The 25746-nt window shown below is 43.6% G+C and overlaps 1 protein-coding gene across 13 annotated transcripts in view; it reads right to left on the reverse strand.

Annotated features, from left to right (window-relative positions):
• Window positions 1-25746, reverse strand: part of rbfox3a (RNA binding fox-1 homolog 3a) — a 589353-nt gene that overhangs the window by 65216 nt on the left and 498391 nt on the right. For all 13 annotated transcript variants that reach the window (XM_026177478.1, XM_026177476.1, XM_026177480.1 and 10 more), the window contains one exon: window positions 21925-22071. In XM_026177478.1, coding sequence (XP_026033263.1) covers window positions 21925-22071 — 147 coding nt within the window. The remainder of the gene's footprint in view (window positions 1-21924; window positions 22072-25746) is intronic.

Raw genomic sequence — 25746 nt, forward strand, 5'->3', positions numbered from 1 at the left:
AGAGAGGGACTGAGGAAGATACAGGGTTATCAAAGTGATAAATAGGACCTGAACCACTCTGTTTAACCTTATTGATGTCATGATGAATTTATGATGACTTACATTATATTTCCAAAAGTATTCAGTCATCTTCACATGCATATGAACTTCAAATTCAAATTTTATTTGTCACATACACAGTCATACACAGTATGATATGCAGTGAAATGCTTACACAACTGCTCGTGAGATAAAACAAAAGACTATGAATAGGATAGGACATAAATATGAAAATTAAAATGAAGGGTAAATTTAACTAGGAAGGAATAAAATAAAATATAAAAAATAAAGATAAAAATAAAATAACTGTACAACAAAATACACAATACACAAATACACAATATAGAAAATATATAAGAATATATGAAGAAATATAGAACAATAACAGCAGCTGTACAGTATTAAGTGGAAATGAAGAAATATAATGTCCAGTGTTGTGCAATCCACATATTTAAGTGTCTTGTGCAATGCAAATATGCTTAAAGTGTAAACAAATGTCCAGAATGTCCAGTGTGTGTGTAAAAACCATATGTGTGGGTCAGTACTGTGTGGTGGTGTGATTGAGAGACCGTATCGCCTGCGGGAAGAAGCTCCTCCTCAGTCTCTCTGTGTTGGTCTTCAGGGAGCGGAATCGCTTTCCTGACCTCAACAGAGAGAACAGTCTGTTGTTGGGATGGCTGAGGTCCTTCACCATCTTCCTGGCCTTGGTCCAGCACCGCCTGCTGTAGATTGAGTGCAGGTCAGGGAGCTCGGAGCGGATGGTGCGCTCAGCTGACCGCACAACCCTCTGTAGAGCTCGTCTGTCCTGCATGGTGCTGTTCCCGAACCAGGTTAAGATGTTTCCCGTCAGGATGCTCTCTATGGTGCAGGAGTAAAAGTTCCTGAGCACCTTGGAGGGCAGTTGGAAGTCTCTCAAGCGTCTGAGGTGGTAGAGACGCTGACGGGCCTTTTTCACCACGGTGTTGATGTGACAGGACCATGACAGGTCCTGCGTGATGTGAACTCCGAGGTATTTGAAGCTGTCCACTCTCTCCACTGGGCACTCGTTGATGACGGGGGTCTGGTAGTTCCTCTCCTGCTTAGTGCTGAAGTTCACTATCAGCTCCTTTGTCTTACTGACGTTTAGAATGAGGTTGTTCCTCTGGCACCAGTTCTCCAGATTCCTAATCTCCTTCAGGTAGGCCGTCTCGTTGTTATCAGAGATCAGGCCCACCACGACGGTGTCGTCAGCAAACTTGATGATGGTGGTGGAGCTGGTAGTGGCCACACAGTCATATGTGTACAAAGAGTACAGCAGGGGGCTCAGAACACACCCCTGGGGGGCTCCAGTGCTGAGAGTGGTGGAGGCTGAGACATGTCCGCCCATCCTTACTGCCTGTGGTCTGCCAGTTAGGAAGTTGGAGATCCACTGACACATAGATGAGCTGAGTCCCAGATGCTCCAGCTTGGTGGTGAGTGTGGAGGGAATTATGGTATTAAATGCAGAGCTGTAGTCTATGAAGAGCATTTTAACATAATTCCCCCTTCTAGTGTCCAAGTGAGTGAGTGATGTGTGGAGGAGATGAGAGATGGCATCGTCTGTGGAACAATTTGGACGGTAAGCGAACTGTAGTGGGTCCAGTGTGTCTGGTAGTGAAGAAATGATGAAGTCTCTGACCAGGCGTTCAAAGCACTTCATCATTACTGAGGTGAGGGCTACAGGGCGATAGTCATTGAGAGAAGCAGGGTGGGGTTTCTTCGGGACAGGAACAATGATGGACTCTTTGAAGCATGTGGGGATCACCGACTGAGATAAAGAGATGTTGAATATCTCAGTGAACACAGGAGCTAGCTGGTATGTGCAGTCTCTGAGGATACGACCTGAGATGCCGTCTGGTCCTGCTGCTTTCCTGGTGTTCACTCCCTTGAAGGCTCTCCTCACGTCATGCTCGGAGATGACGAGCACGTTTCCGGTGCTGGCAGTATCTTCCTGTCTGCAGCCGTTAGCGCCGCTAACACTAGCATCGTTGGAGTCCTTAGCTGCAGCCTCGAAGCGAGCATAGAAAGTGTTCAGCTCGTCTGCCAGAGTCACGGCCGCGTTCGTTGGTGCTATACAGGGAGTGCAGAATTATTAGGCAAATGAGTATTTTGTCCACTTCATCCTCTTCATGCATGTTGTCTTACTCCAAGCTGTATAGGCTCGAAAGCCTACTACCAATTAAGCATATTACGTGATGTGCATCTCTGTAATGAGAAGGGGTGTGGTCTAATGACATCAACACCCTATATCAGGTGTGCATAATTATTAGGCAACGTCCTTTCCTTTGGCAAAATGGGTCAAAAGAAGGACTTGACAGGCTCAGAAAAGTCAAAAATAGTGAGATATCTTGCAGAGGGATGCAGCAGTCTCAAAATTGCAAAGCTTCTGAAGCGTGATCATTGAACAATCAAGCGTTTCATTCAAAATAGTCAACAGGGTCGCAAGAAGCGTGTGGAAAAACCAAGGCGCAAAATAACTGCCCATGAACTGAGAAAAGTCAAGCGTGCAGCTGCCAAGATGCCACTTGCCACCAGTTTGGCCATATTTCAGAGCTGCAACATCACTGGAGTGCCCAAAAGCACAAGGTGTGCAATACTCAGAGACATGGCCAAGGTAAGAAAGGCTGAAAGACGACCACCACTGAACAAGACACACAAGCTGAAACGTCAAGACTGGGCCAAGAAATATCTCAAGACTGGTTTTTCTAAGGTTTTATGGACTGATGAAATGAGAGTGAGTCTTGATGGGCCAGATGGATGGGCCCGTGGCTGGATTGGTAAAGGGCAGAGAGCTCCAGTCCCACTCAGACGCCAGCAAGGTGGAGGTGGAGTACTGGTTTGGGCTGGTATCATCAAAGATGAGCTTGTGGGGCCTTTTCGGGTTGAGGATGGAGTCAAGCTCAACTCCCAGTCCTACTGCCAGTTTCTGGAAGACACCTTCTTCAAGCAGTGGTACAGGAAGAAGTCTGCATCCTTCAAGAAAAACATGATTTTCATGCAGGACAATGCTCCATCACACGCGTCCAAGTACTCCACAGCGTGGCTGGCAAGAAAGGGTATAAAAGAAGAAAAACTAATGACATGGCCACCTTGTTCACCTGATCTGAACCCCATTGAGAACCTGTGGTCCATCATCAAATGTGAGATTTACAAGGAGGGAAAACAGTACACCTCTCTGAACAGTGTCTGGGAGGCTGTGGTTGCTGCTGCACGCAATGTTGATGGTGAACAGATCAAAACACTGACAGAATCCATGGATGGCAGGCTTTTGAGTGTCCTTGCAAAGAAAGGTGGCTATATTGGTCGCTGATTTGTTTTTGTTTTGTTTTTGAATGTCAGAAATGTATATTTGTGAATGTGGAGATGTTATATTGGTGTCACTGGTAAAAATAAATAATTGAAATGGGTATATATTTGTTTTTTGTTAAGTTGCCTAATAATTATGCACAGTAATAGTCACCTGCACACACAGATATCCCCCTAAAATAGCTAAAACTAAAAACAAACTAAAAACTACTTCCAAAAACATTCAGCTTTGATATTAATGAGTTTTTTGGGTTCATTGAGAACATGGTTGTTGTTCAATAATAAAATTATTCCTCAAAAATACAACTTGCATAATAATTCTGCACTCCCTATATAATCCGTTATTGTCTTTAGTCCCCGCCACAGGCTCCTAGAGTCACTCTGTTGGAGTTGTGACTCTAGTTTCTTCCCGTACTGCTGCTTCACCTCTTTCATGCCTTCCGCACGTCATATGACGCGGCTTTGTACGGGTCCATGTCCCCCGTCGCGAGTCCGGTGTTGTAGGCAGCGGTGCGGGATCTCAGAGCATCGCGGATGGTTTTATCCACCCACGGCTTCTGGTTGGGAAACGTTCTGATAGTCAAAGGAGCTTTCAAAGAAAAGCGTCTGGACTTCTTTAAGTTGCTTGAAGACGTTTCACCTCTCATCCGAGAAGCTTCTTCAGTTCTAAGGTCAAATGGTGGGGAGTCCCAGATTTAAACCTAGTGGGAGTATCCCCTCACAGAGGGACAGACCCCCTGATGATCCTCTAATCGCCTGAGCCAAGGTGTGAAACTGGGTGTGGTTCTGATAGTCTTTTTCTCCGCGGTATCATCCGCTAGGTTCCCGATGAATCCCACAACCGCTTCCGTAAACACATTGACGTCATCATCGGAGCTGCTTCTGAACATGTCCCAGTCTGCGTCATCGAGTGCATCCTGTAACGCGGCCACTGATTGGTCCGTCCAGCGCGCATCCTTGCTCTGAACCGGAACTTGAGTTACATCCCATTCTATAGGGTTTAATGTGACGTTAGACCACCCTTTGCAGCTATAAATGCTTCAACTCTTCTAGGAAGGCTTGGCTCACAGTCTCCACAGTCTCTTGTTGTGGTATGCAGAAGAATTAGGAGTTCCTTCCACCAGAACTAGGAGCTGAGCTCAATTCCTGTACAACAGCCCCACACCATAACCCCCCTCCACCAAAATGTACACTTGGCAGATAAATCAGACAGTTCTCCTGGCAATGCCAAACCCAGATGGAGAAACGTAATTTGCTACTCCAGATTTCTCTACTCCAGTGGAGGGGTGCTTTACACTGCATTAGACACTTTTCTTTGCACTCGGTGATGCAAGACTTGGATGCAGCTGCTCCCTGATGGAAGCCCATTCCATGAAGCTCTCTGTGCTCTGTTTCTGAGCTAATCTAACCTCAGTTTGGAGGTCTGTGACCTCTGCCAACTTTCCCATTGCACACACCTCAGCATTTGCTGACCCAGCTATGTGATTTTAAGTTGCCAATCCCCATTGTTATTCCCAATCAATTGCACTTTGTTGTAGTACGTGTAAGACTTAAGGTGAGGAGGTAAGTAGCAACCAAGTCCCGCTAATCAAATACACTTCATTAACTGATCCTCAGCAAGTGTGAGCACCTCTATAACAACAGAAGTCTGGAGCATTCAGTTAGGTCACACGCAATTTTCTCCAGGTTCACACTGTGCAATAACAGTTAATTAAATGTATAATCTATATTATAAACGTGAATATTTTTGAGTTAGCAGTGCATTCAAATCATGATTCTCATTGCAATAGCTCTCAGTTTTGATAGGCTTAAAAAATAAAAATTTAATGTTCGACATATTGTTTGGAAAGGTTATAAAGACAAGACTTCACTATAAAGAAGGTAATGGTGGAATTGCTTAGGTTTGCAAAGCTGAAAAGTGCCACCTTTGGAGCAAACTGAACAGAGGATATTAGCACAAACACTTCATACCAACGATTGAGCACAGTGGTGGAAGGGTGATGATCTGAGCTTGATTTTAGCCACAGGACCTCAGCACTTTGAAGTCACTGAGTCAAATGTGGTCTTTCTGTATACTGAAGTATTCTAGAGTCAAATGTGAGACTATCTTTCCAACAGCTAAAGCTTGGCCCAGATTGGCTCATGAAACAGGAAAATTAGCCAAATCACAGCAGCAAATCTACTACAGAATGGTTAAAAAAGAGAGAAGAATCAATGCTACTATGGCCCAGTCAAATGCAGATCTCAACCTGATTGAAATGTTGCAGCAGGACCTTAAGAGAGCTGTGAATTAACATAAACAGATGAAGAAAAAAAAAAAACTGGGGCAAAACTTTAACAAAGAGTGAGCATTCCTGGAAATTCCTGGGAATATGTGGATGGAAGCAGTCACACTAAGACATGCACTCCAATGAATATTTAGTATGCAATGGAATTAAGGAGAATATTTTCAGGACCTTAAGATCTCTTATCGGGGATTCAATGGGGATGTGATGAGCAACACTAGAGGACAACTTCAAGCCAATTGCCAAAAGCCAAACTTCAAAGTCAGAGGGTGAGCCAAGTCCTGCGGAGTCAGCTAAATTGGAAGAACAAGATCACACCCATAGATGCCCTACGCCATTAGATACCCTGCTGGGATAATAAGCTGGTCAACAAAGGAGATAGAAGCCACTGACAAGACAAGAAAGCTCCTTATCATGCTTGGAGGATTCCATCCCAAATCCAGCACCCTCAGGAGGCCAAGCAATAATAATAATAATGGATTGCATCTATATAGTGCTTCTCGAGGCCCTCAAAGCGCTTTACAATTCCACTATTCAGTCACTCTCACATTCACACACTGGTGGAGGCAGCTACAGTTGTAGCCACAGCTGCCCTGGGGCGCCTACTGGCCAACACTTCACTTTTTATTTTCAGCATTACTCAGATACTAGATGTTGGTATAAATCAATTTAACATAAAACATATTCAGAGATGGCGCTCTTTGCTTTAGGAGCAGCTGGGATGAACTCATGGCTTTGTGAACTAAGGCAGCACTAACTTTTTTCAGGCAATATGGTAATCTTTAGCCTTCTACTCTCCATAACTAGACCTTGAATCAAGTAGTTATTTCAATAAATAAATAAACATAAAAGACAGCATAGCAAAGGCAAGGCTACAGCACCAGCCCTGAAGATGAAAGAAGCTCACCAGCAAAATCCATGTCAGGTCATACACAATTTGAATACATATTAAAATTTTATTTTTTGGTTTAGATGAGCATATTGAGCAAATTAAAAAGGAAAAAAATATTTATAAAATATTGCTATTATTTTTCCAGTACAAGACATAAAGCTTTGACTTTGTTCTGACTTATGAATTAATAGAATAATTAACTGCTTCTTTCTTTCTTTTATGTTTGTATATACATGTACAGTCTTAGTGTTAACCTTATTTTTTGTATCAAAACTTACTCTGTGCAGTTTTAATTATGTGCTACAGGGCTTTTTTTTGGGATGTGCATATTGTATAAAAATTTGGAATGTGATGAATTTACCTAAATAGGTTCACCTGTTCCACCTTAACCCCACTATGTTTAAACATTCATGTCCTTTTCTACAAAAACAACAAGTAACTTCTTACTGTCTTGACATCCAGGTCTTTATGTCTTTAAGACATTCCTGCAGTTTAACTCGTTGGTGTGTGTTATCTGGCTTCATGGACAGATAGAGCTGGGTGTCATCTGCATAGCAGTGTAAATGTATGCTATGTCTTCTAATGATGCTGCCTAAGGGAAGCATGTATAATGTAAACAGAATTGGTCCTAGCACTGAACCCTGTGGAACTCCATAATTAACCTCAGTGTGTGAAGAGGACTCTCCATTTACATGCACAAACTGGAGTCTGTTAGATAGATATGATACAAACCACTGCAGCACAGTACCTGTAATACCTACAGCATGCTCTAATCGCTCTAATAGGATATTATGGTCAACAGTATCGAACGCTGCACTGAGGTCTAGCAGGACAAGCACAGAGATGAGTCCACTGTCAGAGGCCATAAGAAGATCATTTGTAACTTTCACTAAAGCTGTTTAGTATTTAGTATTTATTTATTTATTGTCATTGTCAAGAACAATGAAATTGCGTTTGGGGCTTCCATACAACCCAAAAAAAAAAGAAGAAAATAATAAATACCCCTTAAAACCCAAGTGTACATATTTAACCCAGTGTGACTCCAATGCAATAAGACAATCCTTAGCAATAATGTTCGTAGAAATTCAGACAAAGACCTGAGAAACATGACAAAATACAACAATGCAACCCATTCAATATTATTGTACTGTGAGATATGATATCAGATATGATAGTTATCTATTTAAGAAAGAGGGGGGGGGGCAGGAGGGGGAAGAGAATAAAGATATGATGCACCAATGCAGACCAGTTCATTGCTATTAAGAAGTTGGATATGGTTATTGTCCGTGAGAGGGGGGCAGAGAGTTCAGGAGCCTCACAGCCTGTGGATACAGGCTGTTGGCCAGTCTGGATGTTCTGGCCTGTATAGACCTGTACCTTCTCCCTGAGGGCAGCAGATGGAAAAGGTGGCGCGCAGGGTGATGTTGGTCCCGCAGGATACTGTGCACCCTCCTCAGACAGCGAGTGGGGAAGATATTACTGATCTCTGGCAGACTTGTTCCAATAATTCTGCCAGCTTCTTTCACCACCCGCTGGAGTGCTTGCTGATCGGCCTTGGTGCAGCTGGGGAACCACACTAGAAATCCATACGTCAGAACGCTGCTGATGGCACAGTTGTAGAAGTTCAACATCAGAGATCTGGGAATGTGTGCGCTCCGCAGTCTCCTCAGGTAGTAGAGGCGCTGTTGGGCCTTCCGTACAACTGAGGTGATATGGTTGCCCCAGGACAGGTCCTCGGTCACAGTTACCCCCAAGAATTTAAAACTGCTCACCCTCTCCACCGCCTCACTGCCAATGAAGAGAGGCAGATGGTTGTTATGACCCCTCTTCCGGAAATCTACAATGATCTCCTTGGTCTTTTTGGTGTTTAAGACCAAGTTATTGTCGTGGCACCATGACTCTAGTTGTTGCACCTCTGTCCTATAGTTTGTCTCATCATTGTTGGATATAAGTCCGAGCACTGTAGTGTCATCTGCAAACTTAACAATGAGATTGGACGCGCAGGAGGAAATACAGTCATGGGTGAAGAGAGTGTATAGCAGAGGGCTCAGAACACACCCCTGAGGGGCACCGGTGTTGACCACAAGGGTGGAAGAGGTGTTCTTACCCACTCTGACACTCTGTCTACGGTTAGTGAGGAAGTCCACAATCCAGTTGCACAGAGAGGAGTTAAGTCCCAGTTGGTGGAGTTTGGGACGGAGTTTGTATGGCCGGATGGTATTAAAAGCCGAGCTGTAGTCTACAAAGAGGAGCCGTGCATAGGTGTTCCTGTGTTCCAAGTGCTTCAGTAATGTGTGCAGCACTGTGGCGATCGCATCCTCGGTTGACCGGTTCTCCCTGTATGCAAACTGGTGCGAGTCCAGGGATGGTGGAAAAGCAGCTCTGATGTGTTTAATGACCAGTCTCTCCAGGCATTTGGCGGGAATGGGGGTGAGTGCCACAGGTCTGAAATCGTTCAGACATGTGACATTTGACTGTTTTGGGATGGGAACGATGGTTGCTGCTTTGAAACAGGATGGTACCAGTGAACAGGACAACGAGGTGTTATATATAGAGGTGAAGACGTCCGCCAGGTCCACAGCACAGTCTTTTAGCACCCGGCCCAGCACTCCATCTGGCCCGACCGCCTTCCTGGTGTTAATGCTCCGGAACACACGCCTCAGCTCATGAGTGCTCAGGACCGGAGCAGGGTCGGTTGAGGGGAGAGGGGACAGGACAGGGTCGGTGTTCTCCCTATCAAAACGGGCATAAAAGAGATTTAGATCCTCAGCCAGAGTAGAACTGTCGGCTGAGGGTGATGGTGTTCTTCTTTTGTAGTCCGTGATAGCCCTGATGCCCTCCCAGACCTGCCTTGGGTTTGTGTTGTTCTCAAACCTGGCCTCGATACGCCTCCTGTGCTGCTGCTTGGCAGTCTTGATGCCTCTTCTCAGGTTGGCCCTGGCAGCACTGTATGCCTCCTGGTCCCCGGATTTGAAAGCGTTGTTCCTTGTTCGAATAAGTTGTTGAACTCCGTGTGTCATCCAGGGTGGATTATTAGGGAACACACGGAATCGTTTCCAAGTTGTTACATTGTCCACACAGAAACAGATGTAGTCTGTGCTGTGATGAGCTCTGAAACCTGACTGAAACTCTTCAAATAAGCCTCTGCAGATGATCTGTTAGCTGTTTGACAACTACTCTTTCAAGGATGTTTGATATGAAAGGAAGGTTGGAGATTGGCCTATAATTAGCTAAGACTGCTGGGTCTAGAGATGCTTTTTGACTACAGCCAGCTTGAAGGCCTGTGGTACATAACTGATTGTTAGAGATAGGTTGATCAGAGCTCTGACTGTTTGTCAGCCTGGCTACAGTGCTGAAGAGAAACCTGGGGTTGTTCTTATTTTCTTCAATCAGTGATGAATAGTAAAATGGCTGTTTTTTTCCAGGCTAAATGTTGATCTTCCAAATTAGTGAGATGCCGTTTCTTCTTTAGCAGAGTTATACCAGGGAGATAACTAATGGTTAAATGCTGTATAAACACAGAGAGTGAAAAAATGTTGAGTTAAGTCTATTCAATTCTAGTTTTTGAAACTAGAAGAATGAAGTTTTAAGCCATTAGGCGTCACTTTTGAAACTACATCTATACTTACATACAATCAATCGTATGTCCTATGTGTGTACATGCTTGCATATATTTGTGTTTTCCTGTGTGTAGGGATTTTTTCAATACGATCCTTCAGATGAAATCATCAAGAATTAAAGCAAATAACTGCATTACTTTGCTCAGCTAAAAAAGCAGTCTCCATTAGTTCAAATTAGAGTTGTTTTGGAGGGAAGGCAGATGTGTTAAACCCAGGAAGCTTGTAAATGATCGTGTGAATGAAGCCTTCTTATATAAATACTATTTGAGAAAGCTGACTGTAATTATGTTATTAAAACTAAACAATAAAATGTTTCTTACTTTATCTTTAAGATGATACAAAGTTTTTTTTTAGATATATTATTGTTTTGGTTAATTATTAAAGTAAGCTGAGTGAAAAATTGTCCTATTTTGTGGTATCTTTAGCTTGTTGTGCAGTATTTTTGGATTTCCTTTAGGAAGATTTCCTTTTGTGCATTCAATAAATCACCCTTTAACCATTTTCATCTCTAAAGTAACCCTTTCTTGAGGTTTGTGTTGCTCAGAAATAAAACATGGCAAGATGGTAAAGAATTCTAATTTTGAACATTTTTTAAATTTACTTATAGATGCAGAATCTTTTCCATTAACATGGTCCCTCTGTTGTCACTGTGGTGGCTCACTATTTTCTGTCTGTCTCACTCCTCTTAGCAGTCTCTTTCTCTTCTATTGTATTGTGTGTATGTGTGTGCATGGGGCCTTCCTCTGGTTCCCACCTTCTGCTTCCTTCTGTTTTGCTTCTTGCTGTCACATGAAAAACTTTCCTGTTGGTTCCTTGTTAGCTGATTGATGAAACCCAGACCGAAGAGTGGTCAGCTGTTTTTTGTGTGGGTTTGTGGACTACCTGTCGTGTGGAAGCCCAGGATCTTCACAAGTGTTAGTCTTGTATTTGAAATGTGTTTGGAATGTAAATAAGTGCACTGAACTGTCTGACCTGTGGTCTTTGATACAAAATAAATACTTCACATGAGATGCAATAAATTCCATGCAACAACCAGAGGTCATGAGACCAAGTTAAGTAGTAATGCAATGTGAAGTGATAAACTATTAAAATTGGCATAGTGAATGAGATGGTAAGCACATAAAATATGTTATTTATTAGTTCAAAATGTATAGGGATAACCAGAAGTACACTGGTTATCCCCAGCTGATCACGGCATGGCTGCCCCTCCATGACCATGGAACTGGACCATGGATCTGCCAGAGGTTTTTTCCTAACAAAAGGGAGTTTGTTCTTTTCACTGTCACAAAAGGCTCGCCAGAGAATCATTTGATTACTGGGGTACTGCCTTTAGGATCTTTACATTTACCTTAAAATATAAAATTGTTGCAATTTGGTGCTATATAAATAAAATGAAATGATGAACTGTAGTGAAAGAAGCCAACATAACATTATAAACACTGACAGTTGAAATGAATAACACTGTTTATGTCTTCATCATGGCACCTTAGTGGGTGGGATATATACAGGGATAAGGTAAAATTTTTGATGCATAGATGCAGGAAAAATGGTCAAATGTAAGGATCTGTCACGGTTGGACGGTCCTTTCCGGACGACCTTGCTTGTTTTTATTTTTGCGTGTTTCTGTCTTGCTTCTCTCTCTCTCCCCCCGGTTCTCGGGGCTGTTTACGGAAGTGCGCGCCATGGGAAAGGCGTGATCTGGCGACTGTCGTCATCAGGAGTCCCTCCTCGCTGTTGCCGGCCCACCTGCAGCTGATTACCTGACCAGCTGTCGGTAATCGTCAACCTGGCTAGACAGAGGTATTTAACCAGGGCTCGCAGCGACAGTCGACTTGGGATTATTACTCCTAACTGGTATAGTCTGTGCGAGACGTGTGATTGTGGCATTCGGCTAGCATGTGGCTAATTGTGGATGTTTCCTTCTTCCTCTAGGAGAGTCGAGCGGAGAAGCGAGTTGGGGAGCACACACTAACGGAGTTACCGCACTGAACACACTGGGAGCAAAGGACGGGCACTATTGGAAAATTGCACTTTGGAGTGGATTGTCGGGCTTATCTGTCTATTTCACTGTAAATAATCACACTGTTTTGCTGTGTTTCATTGTGGAACAGGGGCGCTTACGGGCTGACCCGGCCAAGGTCAAAGCTGTCGTGGAATGGCCCATTCCCAAGACCCGCAGGGAGTTGCAGAGGTTCATGGGCAGTTGCAGAGGTTCTTGGGCTTCGCCAAGTTCTACTGCCACTTTATCGGGGATTTCAGCAAGGTAGCCCTTCTTCTAACCAACCTCACTTCTCCTAAGTTGTCCTTCCAGTGGTCCTCCGCAGCCCAGCAAGCATTTGATCGACTCAAGCACCTGTTTTCCTCGGCTCTGGTCCTCGTCCAGGCGGACCTCAGTCGGCCATTCATCGTGCAGGTGGACGCGTCCGATTCAGGCATGGGGGCGGTTCTCACCCAACAGGTCGAAGGCAAGCTACATCCCTGTGCCTTCTTCTCCCGTAGGTTGTCGCCAGCTGAGAGAAATTATGATGTGGGTGACCGGGAATTGCTCGCCATCAAGTTGTCTCTCAAGGAATGGCGGCATTGGCTGGAGGGCACTGAGCAGCCTTTCGTGGTGTGGACGGACCATAAAAACCTGGAGTATCTCTGGGCGGCCAAGCGCTTCAACGTACGACAAGCCAGGTGAGCCTTATTTTTTACTCGTTTCCACTTCTCCATTACTTACAGGCCCGGTTCTAGGAATACTAAGCCCGATGCGTTGTCGCGCCTGCCTGGGGAACCAACCCCCCCTCCATTCCATCTCTGAGGGAGAGCTGGCTGTCCCCTCTGTCCAGCGCCATCTGAGATGCTGTCGTTGGGTCTGGCGGGCTGCCCGAGCGGCGCTCCTGAGAACAGCTGAGCGGAACAAGGCATTGGCAGATCGCCGTCGCACTCCCGCCCTGGACTATCAGGTCGGCCAGCAGGTGTTGCTCTCTAGCAGACACATTCCCAAAGAAACTGACCCCTCGGTCTCTTGGCCCCTTCGCCATCCAGGAGGTCCTGAACCCAGTGATGGTCCGGCTGGCCCTTCCGTCTGCTACGAAGGTACAAAACGTCTTCTAGAAAATGTTTCTCAGATTAGGCCCGTCCGGACCAGCCCTTTGTCCCGGGGCTTAGAGTACGCTTGGGGAGTGTGATTGTGTGTACAATATCTCTTTATGTCTGTCTCCACGTTGGGTGAGTGTTGAGTAAGTGCATATGAGAGTATGAGGGTGGGAATGGATGTTGGTATCTGTGTGTGCCTATATGTCTGTGTCTATATGTCAGGTTGGGTATCAGACGCCACCTCTCTGGGGACATCTCAGGTCCTCCAAGGTATGGAGGCCTATCTCCCCCACCACTCCCCCTGCCAGTGTCAGACACCCTCAGACATCGGTGCGTTGGTGGTTCTTTGTGTCCGGGGGTGGGCGCCTGAGTACACACCGGCTCACTCCTGGTGGCTGCTTGTCACCCCTTAACGAGAAGTCTGGGCCCTCCACCTCCCCTCTGATGTGGACATCGGGTCAGCTGGAGGCGCAGTCGAAAGATTGCAGCGGTCCCAGATCAGATGTACACACTGGAACACTTTCCCATGTTGCTTGTCTGTGTTTATTGTGTTATGGTGTGTTGATACCTGTGCATTCCTGTATTATCCTTTTGTGTTGCACATTTCGATGTTTTTTTCCTTGCTACCTAGCCTGACCTGTCTCCCCAATGTGATGTTTGTATTGTATGCACGGTCGGCAAGGTCTGTCATCTCGGTTGTGGGCAAAAGACCTGCAACTGACAAATAAAGGCTATCTCATCTCTCAACTGATTCAGCTCGTTGGTGAATGCAGAGTCGGCGTTGATCGGCGCAGTGTCCCTGGCTTTGTAGTCCGTAATGGTGCGTAGTCCGTGCCACATACTCCGTGTGTCGCCCTGGTGGAAGCGGGACTCCACACGCTCCCGGTACAGACGTTTGGCATCTCTCACCGCGTGTCGCACGCCGTATGAGGCCGCTTTGTAGGTGCTCATATCGCCAGTGGAGAGACCCGCGTTGTAGGTGGGGGTCCTGGCGTTCACTGCAGTGCGGATCGATCTGTCCATCCACGGTTTCTGGTTTGGGAATGTGGTGACTCTCGCAGTGGGGATAATCTCCTCCGCTAGCATATTGACGAAGCATACTGCTACTTCCGTAAACTCGTTGATGTTGACTGCACATGCTCTGAACATGTCCCAGTCGACGTTGTTGAGTGCGTCCTGTAAGGTAGCTTCTGATTGGGCAGTCCACCGTTTCACGTCCCTCGTGGTTACTTCTTCCCTCCATATGTTTTGTTTATACTGGGGAATGAGGAAGATGGCGTTGTGGTCAGACTTCCCAAAAGCCGGGTGTGAGACAGCTTTGTAGCCCTGCTTGTATGGCGTGTAGCAGTGGTCCAAAATTCGATCCCCCCTCAGCGGACACGAGACATGCTGGTAAAATTTTGGCATGACTTGTCCGAGGTTCGCTTTATTAAAGTCTCCTGCTACAATGAGGGCTGCGCCTGGGTCCTTGTTTTGAAACGAACTCAGGACATCATGTAGTTCGGACAAAGCCATACCTGTGTCCACTTGGGGTGGGATGTAGACCGCCGTGGCGATGACCGAGGTGAACTCATGGGGCAGATAGAAAGGGCGGCACTTAATGCTCAGGAACTCCAGATGTGGCAAGCAGCCGCTGCAGAGAGCAGAAATGCTCCTGGCATCACAGCACTTTCTGTTCACCATGAAACACACTCCTCCACCTTTGGTTTTGACTCTGCCGTTCTGTCCGTGCGGAGTACAAAAAATGAATCCGACAGAGTTACGGCCTGGTCCGACACAGTGGGGGTCAGCCATGTCTCCGTGAAGCACAGAATGTTGCAGTCCCTCATGTCACGTTGGAAGGTGACTCTTGCTCTTAGGTCATCGAGCTTGTTCTCCATGGATTGTACGTTGGCCAGTAGGATACTGGGAAGTGGTGCGCGATGCGCCTGCTGTCTTAGTCTGTTCCTAATGCCAGTGCGTTTCCCCCGGCGCTTCTTTGTTCTACGCCTCGGATGAGCGGCCCGTCCTTTGTTGTTCTCCGCGCCGCGTAGAATCTCTGGTGGCCAGGATGGGTCGGGTTTAAAAGTGTCCAAGATTAGATGTGCAACCTTGTCAACGATGTTTACAAGTGATCTGCGGTCGTAGACTATAAGACTAGAGGATTTTGGAATGTAAACCAGAGCAAAAAATAAGTAAAAAACAAGAAAAGTGGATAGTCGGAGCGGAGCGGTCAGGAAGGTGTCTGGATGTGGCCGCGCCATCTTACTTGGATGGATGATGAACAAGGATCACTCAGAAGTGTTCGTCTATGCTCTGTGTAAGGCGCTTCAGTAGATTACTCGTGCTATTAACAGCAGTTAGTTTTTTCTCCCCAGGACATATCTTAGATATTACGTTAATATTCTTGTCTGCTTGTTTCAGAAAAGTGAAGAGACGGGAATATGTCCATTTCATAAAACAGCCACACGCACCAGGCGAGTCCGACATCTTCCGCTTTAGAATACGACTATGCAGCAAACTGGCGCGAAATGACGCGCATCTGCACTACAGCGATGTTAAAGCGGTAGAGTTTACTTCTACATTTAGAGCAGGTGTCGGCAACCTTTCTGATGACGAGTGCCATCTAAAATTTCCTCAGAAGTCAGTGTGCCATATGACTGCATTAGCAATAAATTTAATAACGCTCTATATTAACAGTTACACACTATATAGAAGAACTTTATAGAATTATATTTGTTCGCAGATGTTGGCAGCTATCAGCGATCAGAAAAGAAAACATTGGTTCAAACACCTGAAAGTCCTGAAAACACATTGTGAATTCTATCTCAAGTTTTTGAATGAAATGCGGTACTGATGCTGTGCTGAGCGGACAGCTCCTGAAGCATTTGAAGTGTCTGAATGTGGAAATTTCAACATCGCTTGAAAAAACTGCCAGCTAGCAACGTCCCTCTCACCAGTAGGTGAAGTTATTTTTAGCCAATTACAAGTTGAATCTGGTAGTTGGGGTTGTTAGCTATGATACCATCATTAAGAAGTGGCACAACTAATGTGTCTATGCGAGCTAATTTGCGATGTGCACCGCTGGCCCGGCCATTTATTTTTTAATGCACCTTCTCATTTTGACTAGAGACCGGCCCACCAGGTATTAAAGCCACAAGGCCTTTGAATGAAAACGCTGTGGTGACAGGGATGTACACGGTCTTGTTGGTATATATGTATGATATCTATACATTTTACATCAGATAAAAACTTTGGTTGTAAGATTCAGATAATTATTTAATAACAGCGAGACATTTTAAATGAGAATAAGAAAAGTATTTCCTTGTGCCCACCTTTCCCTTTTAATGCCCTACCTGCCCCCCTAGCAAAACTTTGCTAGATCCGCCCCTGCACAGTTACCAGCTGTCAGCTGCTTAGAAAAGGATCCTGGGGTTATTTGTCTCTCAGAAACAGTTCATAACTTCAACTCATCCATGTCACCTAAAAGGTAAACCTGTTTCTCCATCACCTGTTCAGCTCTGATGATTCAGTAAGGACATCTCCTGGTTTCATCTTCATGTTTCCCTCTCACCACATATCCAAACCGACATCATGACCAGCAGCTTTACAGCTGTGGCTCCAGCAAACATCAGCTGATACTAGAAACTAATATTAAATAAAGTCTAACAACAGCTGATCAAGCTTAAACGTGCTGCTGTTGTTTAGCGCGACATCCGCTGGTTTCCTCTTTCTGGCGCAAAGTGGGCGATAAACAAACAAGAGAGCCGATCAGCTGATCATTGATCAGTTTCATGATTGAAGGAGAAACAGGAGAGAGAGGGGGGAGAATGAGAGGAGAAGAGGCAGCTGTGCAGCAAAGACAGAATAAATCCAGCTTTGTGTCTTTTTCGTTGTAGCTGAAGTCCGGGACAAACTGTTCCTTTTCACCTCAATACGAAACGCGTAATATTTTCTCTGAATACGAGACCATTCCGTTTTTTAGGGGACGGTTGGCAACTCTACTAACTTATGAATAAAATAAAGTTCATGCTAGCTAGCACGCAGTACGAGTTATTGTAACTGACTGTAAATAGTCAGCACAACAAAAATAAAACTACACCTAAACTTTATATCTGGCCCAGATAGACTGCAGGTCATAACTTCTTACCTGAAGTTCAGTTCACCTGACACTCGGACCATTAGCTGCCTCAGGTCTCTCCTCTTGCCTCCCCTCTTGCCTCCTCTTTCTCTCATCCACCCACTGGCCTCCACCACTTGCTAATGTTACTGAATCTGTGGAAGCTCCGCCACAGCCACCACCAAACAACTGAGTTATTTTTATACACTGGCCAGCATCTGGCCAATCCACCACCTTTGATTGTTTATACCGTTACAAAAAATAAATAAAAAATCATCGGCCCACCGAGCAAATGCCCAATGGCCAGTCCAGCTATGGTCGTGCCATCAGTTAACCCTTCGCGTGCCTAGGGTTGCCGACCCCTGATTTAGAAGATAAATTATTGAAATTAAATAATGATATTCAGCGAGTTTATTATTTTAAAATGTAACGCAAGTACATTGTAAGTAACTGTAATTAAAATACCTAAAAATGAACAGTAATTAGTTACTCTACTTTTTCAGTGGAAAAGTAATTTAACTACAGTAACACGTTACTTAGTAACGCATTACACCCAACATTATTCTTGGCATTATTCTTAACTCTGAAATATTGTGAACAGCATCAGTGGAAACTAATTTAGAAAACCTTTTATCTGTAAGCTCTTTAGCCCCGAAAAAAAATGCTAAGAACATCCTGCGTATGGCACCAAAAATGTAACATATCTGATGAGTCAAGTCTCTGTAGTAAATGAAATGGTGTATATCAGTGCCCCCTTCTTTCTAATCACTCTAATTGTCTTAATCAACATAAACACACTCTCTCCACTGTTAGGCCCAGCAATAGTAAAGCCCAGGCTTTCTAACTACCCACTCAGATCAAATGACTCCACTGCTACACTGATATGTTGATGGGAATTAGCAGATTTGCAGATTATAATCACACCACGTTTCCTCAGAGGCAGAGCCGGTTTGAGAGGAGCTTTATGGAATAATTGGATAGGCAAATGAGACTGTAGCCATGAACAAGAGGCATTAAAAAGAATTCCCTTGCCGGGGGCTCTGTGCTACCTGGATGTTGAAAGCCTTCAGAACAGGTGATTAGACAGGAGTAGATGTCATTAAAACTCCATTAGCACAAAACCCAGCCCCCAGTGCTCACTGCAACCGCAGACACACACTGGTAATGCAGATCATAAGTGTTTGTGTGTATAAAAAGCCTGTGTGTGTCTGCTGAGTATCTAATGACTCATTTAGGACCCCTACCCCTGGGAAACGTGACAGTAAGGACCCTCTTGCGGCTGGCTCACTAAGTGCCTGCTTATTAATTAAACACAGCTGAGGCTCAGGGGGTAACAGCAATGCTGCATCAGCTTGTCAAGTTTCATTCTACATGTGGGTAAATGAACAGTATCCTCCTGCAAGTGCTGCACAGCCTGCATGCTTTTTGGTTCCATGCATCTGAAATTATGACAAATTCTTGGATGCCCAATAACAACAGATACTGACATGTGGTAAATACAGGACGGCTTCCTTCTAATAGCTGCGTAGGTAAATGTTTGTAGTAAGTTTTGAGAGCAGGAAATCAATAGAGGTGCAGTCCTGGAATACAGATTTCACTCACATCTTGAGAATGAGAGAACTGAAAAAAAAAGTGGCGCTGTGAATGCCAATTATCATTCTACCATTAAAAAAACCCAGCCTGGTAATTTCCCTTCAATGTGTTTTTCTAATTATGAATTCAACTCAAATAAGCCAGGGTAATGAACCCAGTTTGTCCTTTTCTAAAGCCAAAGTTTTCTCTCCTTGACTCTGACTATATTGCTGAAACTATACACAACAACCAGAGGAAGGCGTGTTGTTCTTTAGTATTGTGTTATTCACATATGCAGAGATTCAGCTTGTGTCTGTCTCACCTCTGTTTGAACTCGTTTATAAGCCTCTGTGTAATGTTCTCGTATGACTTTCCTCTAACGGGTTTTACACAGATGCAATTTCATTTGGTGTAATGCTCCAACTATCGTATTTGTTTGCATTTTGGTGTTAGACTAGAAGACCGTAATGAAAGACTGAACCAGTTGTTTGTGATTTCCATTAAAGTGAATGGAGGAACCCACTGAAGTGAAACCTGAGTTACTCCTACTGCAGTGACACTGCTTTATAACCAACAACCCCTGAAGCTAAAACATTGACACTAAAAATAAAGAAATGGTGTGACCATGTGTAAGAGAGTCTGTTGTCAGTGCTGGGATGGTTCCCTGACAACTCGTTACATCCTTAATGCAGAAAACATCATTCATCAAAACAGACATTCTGAAGTAGCAAAACAAGTTATTTGGAAATTGTATTTCTGCATTACTGACAATGTTTCCATTTCACAAAGACAAAAAAGGAGTAAAATTAGCTGAAATGATCTCAGCAAAGTCTGACTCGTCAATTTGTGAATCATCTGTAATTTAGTTCACATAGCTGTTAAGATATACGGTTACATTAGTACCAGAAGGTGCATCACACTTTCCTGCTGTACATCATTTTAACCAACTATACAGCTATAAAAAATTTCTGTCATGACCTAAAAAAACAAAACAAATACATCAAACGTATGCAGAGACATTACTTTGTAGTCCCCCTCCCCGTCCCCGCCCCATAAGATGTATGTACCTGCTTGAATTTATTTCTTTTTAATATGTACCTTCCCAGTACTTGTATAAAATTGTATGTCATACACTTTGCATTATATTTTGTAGAAGAGAATTTTTCAGCGAAACCTACTTCCAGAAGAAGAAGGAGGCACTTGGAAACAGTTGTTGCTGTGCTTCCTGTCCTGCTCTTAACGAGGCTGGATGACCTCTGAGCATCACTGATTGTAGTGGGAACTAACAAATTGTCTGTCTCTTCTAATCCCCCTCTTCGGCTTCCACATTCGTGTTTCTTTCTTTCTCACAATTCCTTCTTTGCCTTTATCAGATGCTGTCACTACTTAATTATGTTGAAGTGTTTAGTGCCTTGGAGACCTCACTAAGTGAGTGGGAGAAAGTTCACAGTGCCACTTCTTTTCAAGATTACACTCTTTTAGACGCACACAAAATGAAGATGTCACACTTTATACACCTAATGAGGATAAATTCCCTAGTTGAGGAATCCCATTATTTATATCAACTGATGGACCCTTTCATCAACTCTTCATCAGCCCACAAAAGCCTTGTACATGACGAGGCCTGTGGGCTGTACCGACTTTGAGCAGATATTGAACTCCACCAGAGAAATGTGGAAGTTAGTAGATGTGTCAGAGAGGGGAAATCATACGATATTTAATGGTAATGGTGGATTTATATCAGTAAATCTATAGTCTGTGAATTGACTTGACTCTTAGTAAAAACCTCAGTTGTAATTCCATTGCTTGAGAGAACTTTGTATTTGGCACCAGAGGACATAAGAGAATATTAATTTTTATTGTTAAACCCAGAACACCAAAGACATACCCAATGCACAACCATTGTTACTGCTGCGTGCTACAATGTTAGAACACCGCATGTTTCACTTCTCATGACGTCGCTTTTTTATTTGAAAAAGGCACAGCCTTTGATGAGGCAGTCAGCGTGATGCCACACACAGGAGTTTATCCAAGGAGAACAAATATTAATAATTGATAATAGTGAGCGATATTTTCTAAACGTGTCATGTGAACTGAGGGAAGACAGCAGGAAGGAAAGCTCAATACAGAGAGTGCACTTCAACCAAGACCTTACAGTAGGGCGCCCCCTGGTGGACTTTATAGTAGATCTACGAACAAAAAAGTGGATCATCAGAATTTGCTTAACTGATGGAAAAACCTGCAGTACAAATGATCGTAGCCCACTCACAACATCTTTGCCAGGAACACAGCAGGGACACACTCCATGACTGTAGTAACTGAATACACACAACACAATGAAGCGTTAGCGTGCCACTGACTGTTTTTAATGACCTGTTGCCTTTGATTAGTTTTTTGTATGACTGTGTGCTTATGCTGATGTCCTCAGTGTTCTAAACGTTCATAGAAACCAGTTCTTTGCTTGATATGAAATACTAAGATGTGTAAATACTTGTGCTATTGTGTACTTCACACACATGGAGAAATGCCAAAACTGCCTTTCATTGTTCTAGTAACAGTGACAATAAAAAAGCTATTCTATGCTATTCTATTCTAAGGTGTGTGTGATGCTAATGCTAATGCAAGCACATTGTTTTCTTTGTGTGTTTCCAGTGTAAGACCATGCTGATGGTTATAGTGTACCTATTCTGTTGTCAGTGGCCTTTGGAATGGAAATAGATGCAACGCTCTCGTACCAAATATTCAGAGGTAGGCAGCTGGGTGTTTAAATTATTCAACAAGCCACATGAAAATGTTCATGTTTACCCAATGTAAATAATGCATTGTAAATTTCTATTAAAATTCAGTCTGTAGACTACGGTTAACTTCTGTTTTTTAATTATAGCTATACATAAACAGACACATAGATTTATCTTTTCCTGACTGTATTTGCTGATGTTCTTTAAAAGCAGTGACTGCTTTTAAGTGCACAGTGGCACATAAATTATTGCGTGTCATTGTGTCTCATCTCACCCCAAACATTTGCCGGAGGTCAGGGTCCCGGAAGCGGAAAGGGATGTTAGAGACGTGTAACCTCTTGGGTTGCTGCTTCTCTAATGAATCGCTGGGCTGCAGGTGGAGCTGCTGCGAACCCTCGGTCTGTGCCACGTCCTCTGGATGCTGCAAAGAAAACACACAACATTCCACAAATTAGCCACATTTGTTTGCCAGTAAATATACTGCTATATAAACAAAATGTAATTAAATTAAAAAATAGGACTGATGTTAGAGGTAAGACTGCTAAACCTTTGTAGACTCAACAATCTGCATTAAAACAAACAGATCCTTTCTAATATGCAGTGACAGCTTGAGATGCTCTGGGACGTTGAAGGAAGGTCTTTAAAATGACTTTTAAAAAGAATTTCAAAGGATGTCTGTGAAGGTTCTCAGTCATCCAGGTCATCGTAGTCAAAGGAGCTTGCAAAGAAAAGCGTCTGGACTTCTTTAAGTTACTTGAAGACGTTTCACCTCTCATCCGAGAAGCTTCTTCAGTTCTAAGGTCAAATGGTGGAGAGTCCCAAGCACGACATCCTAGTGCATTTCAGACCCAGCAACACGCTCAGACAAAAACTGGTTCACCCGAAAGACAAAACGCCAAAACACAGACTTAACAATGTGGTGTATGCTGTACAGTGCAGCGAGGAATGCCCAGACCTCTACATTGGAGAGACTAAACAGCCACTTCACAAGCGCATGGCACAACACAGAAGAGCCACCTCCACAGGACAAGACTCAGCAGTCCATCTGCATCTTAAGGATAAAGGACACTCTTTGAGGATGCCAATGTTCACATTTTGGACAGAGAGGACAGATGGTTTGAAAGAGGAGTGAAAGAAGCATCTATGTCCACTGTGAGCGACCATCTTTGAACAGAGACGGGGGTTTACGACACCAACTCTCTGCCATCTATAATCCAGTTTTGAGATCCTTCCCAGACGCCTTAACGCCCACTCACATCCTGGGCCATCTGACCTCAGGAATTCGCATGATAAGGTGGGGCCAGGTTTCACAATGAACTCAAGCGTATAAAGTATAAAGCACCTTGATGCAACTGTTGTTGTGATTTGGCACTATGTAAATAACTGAATGGGATTATGTAGTATTTATCTGCTGTCACTGAGCACTCAGACTGCATTTCCACTACAGAGGACAAGTTCCATATTATCTAGTTACACGGAGGGTGAGACAACACCAGCTCTCTGTCAGTGTGTGTTAGTTTTGGAGAGGAACAGACAGGAAAATGCATTGTTATATTTGTAAAACAAAAGCTCCAGACCACTAACAAGGTGCATTTCTGCAGGTCAGCAGGGCAAAAAAGTCACACACAAAAAATCCCGAGTGCCTGCACCACACTGAACAAGAGGATGCTGCTAAAAACGAAACTACATTAAACTGTATCACAAGCATTAGACAGATTAACATAAATTTGGAAATTTATATTCAACTTAATGTAAAGAGCTGTTATCAGTTCAATAAGGAGAGATCATTAGAAGGAATTAAACATTCTTTCTAACAACAGCAGGAGCCCTGAGTAACATGGCGGAGATGGGGAGGAGGCACAAAAGCATCTGTGATGGAGAATGTTAGACGAGCACATGGAGAAGAGAAGAAGATGACCGGACTAGACCAGTCATGTCACAGCGAGCATGGGAAAGTGGAAGCAAGTTTTGATTAGCCAACAGACACTTGGGAAACAGACAGTGACTACATGTTTTACATGCATACACATAAGCTTCATCCTAAATATGTCACGGTCCGTGGAGATAGACCGTGTGGGAATGTGTGTGTTGGACCCAGACGCGAACACAAGCGAAGATGCAGGAGTGGATTAAACAAAAGCGAGCCTTTTATTATGGCTGATAACAGAACAAACCAGAGCGAGGGCAGTATAAGGGTAATAGTTCAAACAGAAAACCTAAACTGGACATAAACTAAGAAAAAGCTATGGCTGGAGATACAGACCACAGGGGGTGGTAACACAGACGACGCGACACAGACTACATGAAACACAGAGACTAAATACACAAGAGGGATGATCAGGGGAAGTGGCCACACATGGGAACACAGCTGACACAGATAAACATAACAAGACATGGCAGGAGTAAACAACACTGATGGGAGACTGTCAAAGTAAAACAGGAAGTACACAGGTGCAAACAGGAGGAGAGAGAGAGCACGGGCATAGTGGGCTGGGGAAACATGGAATGAAACAAGGAGGGGAGATGAGGGCTCACAGATACATAGAGGGGCACACAGGGGATAAAAGTCACAAGGGGAAGTCAAATAAGGAACACCACAACAGGACAACTTAGGAAACATGGCCTAAATAAGGAACGAAATACAAAAATACAAGAAACTAAGAATACTGGGCCCACATGGCCCAGGACCATGACAAAATAACATTATCCTCATTTGAACCGTCTTTTCTTTTTTCCCCATGATGTATTTTTTTCATATGAAGAATGTGGACATGGATGACATTTCCATAAGTAATTATAAACTTAAGCTTTGGCGTCTCCAAACTGATAATATACGAAGTTCAAAACTTGTAGTGTTATGTGTAGATTAGAAATTTAGAAAAAAAGATACAAACATAAATAAAAAACAGAAATCACCCAATCTTACACAACAGTGAAGATGTCTCTCAAACTGTAATTAATTCCTAATTACATATTACTTACTCAATATTGTATTTAAAATACTTATCTAATTACTGTGTCAGAAAAGTAACTTAATTACTAAATAAGTAATTTAACTAAATACTTCAAATTCCTATAAACCTTGAGTGGGCGAACAATAGAAATTAAACTCTTTAAATAATAAATAATTGTTTTAAAAGACAGAGACTCAGTACGCAGCGGTAGCATCTCTTCCACAATGTAGCCTGCAGTCATTTTTTAAGCTCACCTTCAGACGCTTTCTGTGCTGCTGAAGTAAAACCAGGTTTTGCTGCTTAGCGGGAGTTGCCGCGGTGTTATCCATGGATGATGAACAAGGATCGCTCAGAAGTGTTCGTCTATGCTCCGTGTCAGGCGCTTCAGTAGATTACTCGTGCTATTAATAGCAATAGTTTTTTCTCCCCAGGACATAGCTTACATATTACTTTAATATTCTTGTCTGCTTGTTTCAGAAATGACGCGCACCTGCACTGCAACGATGTTAAAGCAGCAGAGTTTACTTCTACGTTTAGAAGACAAATTAATGAAATTAAATAATGATATTCAGCGAGTTTAATGTAAGTAACTGTAATTAAAATACCTAAAAATGAACAGTAATTAGTTACTCTACTTTTTCAGTGGAAAAGTAATTTAATTACAGTAACGCATTACCCAACACTGCTGCTGACACATGGTGCATATAGTAACTCATGTACTCTCTGAGTATCCATGCAGCTCACAAAGATGCAACAAAATCTCCAATGCAGATTGCATTCCAGTTGGCCGAGGCCAGTGCATCACCCGAATGAAGCTTCCCTATCTTTCAGCAGAGAGCTGACCTCAGCCAGGGTTTCTGGTTTGGGTAGATGGTTAGCTTCTTATGTGTGATGACATCATGCACACCTTTGGAGATTAGGCAGTAGATGCATAGTCCTCCAGCTCCATCTCACCCTCTGATGTCCTCATGAGGTCTAGGCTGCCTAGCATAGCTCTGTCAAAGTGTTGACACTGACTCTTTCAGTGAAAACTGGTATTTCTCATAATACCATAATTCTTAAAGTTGTGTCAGTTTGACATTGAAGACACTGAGTCCACAAGAAGGACCGTGGGACCAAAAGGAGCAATCTAAGAGTGTCCC

Source organism: Astatotilapia calliptera, chromosome 8 (genome assembly GCF_900246225.1).
Source record: "Astatotilapia calliptera chromosome 8, fAstCal1.2, whole genome shotgun sequence".
NCBI lineage: Eukaryota > Metazoa > Chordata > Actinopteri > Cichliformes > Cichlidae > Astatotilapia > Astatotilapia calliptera.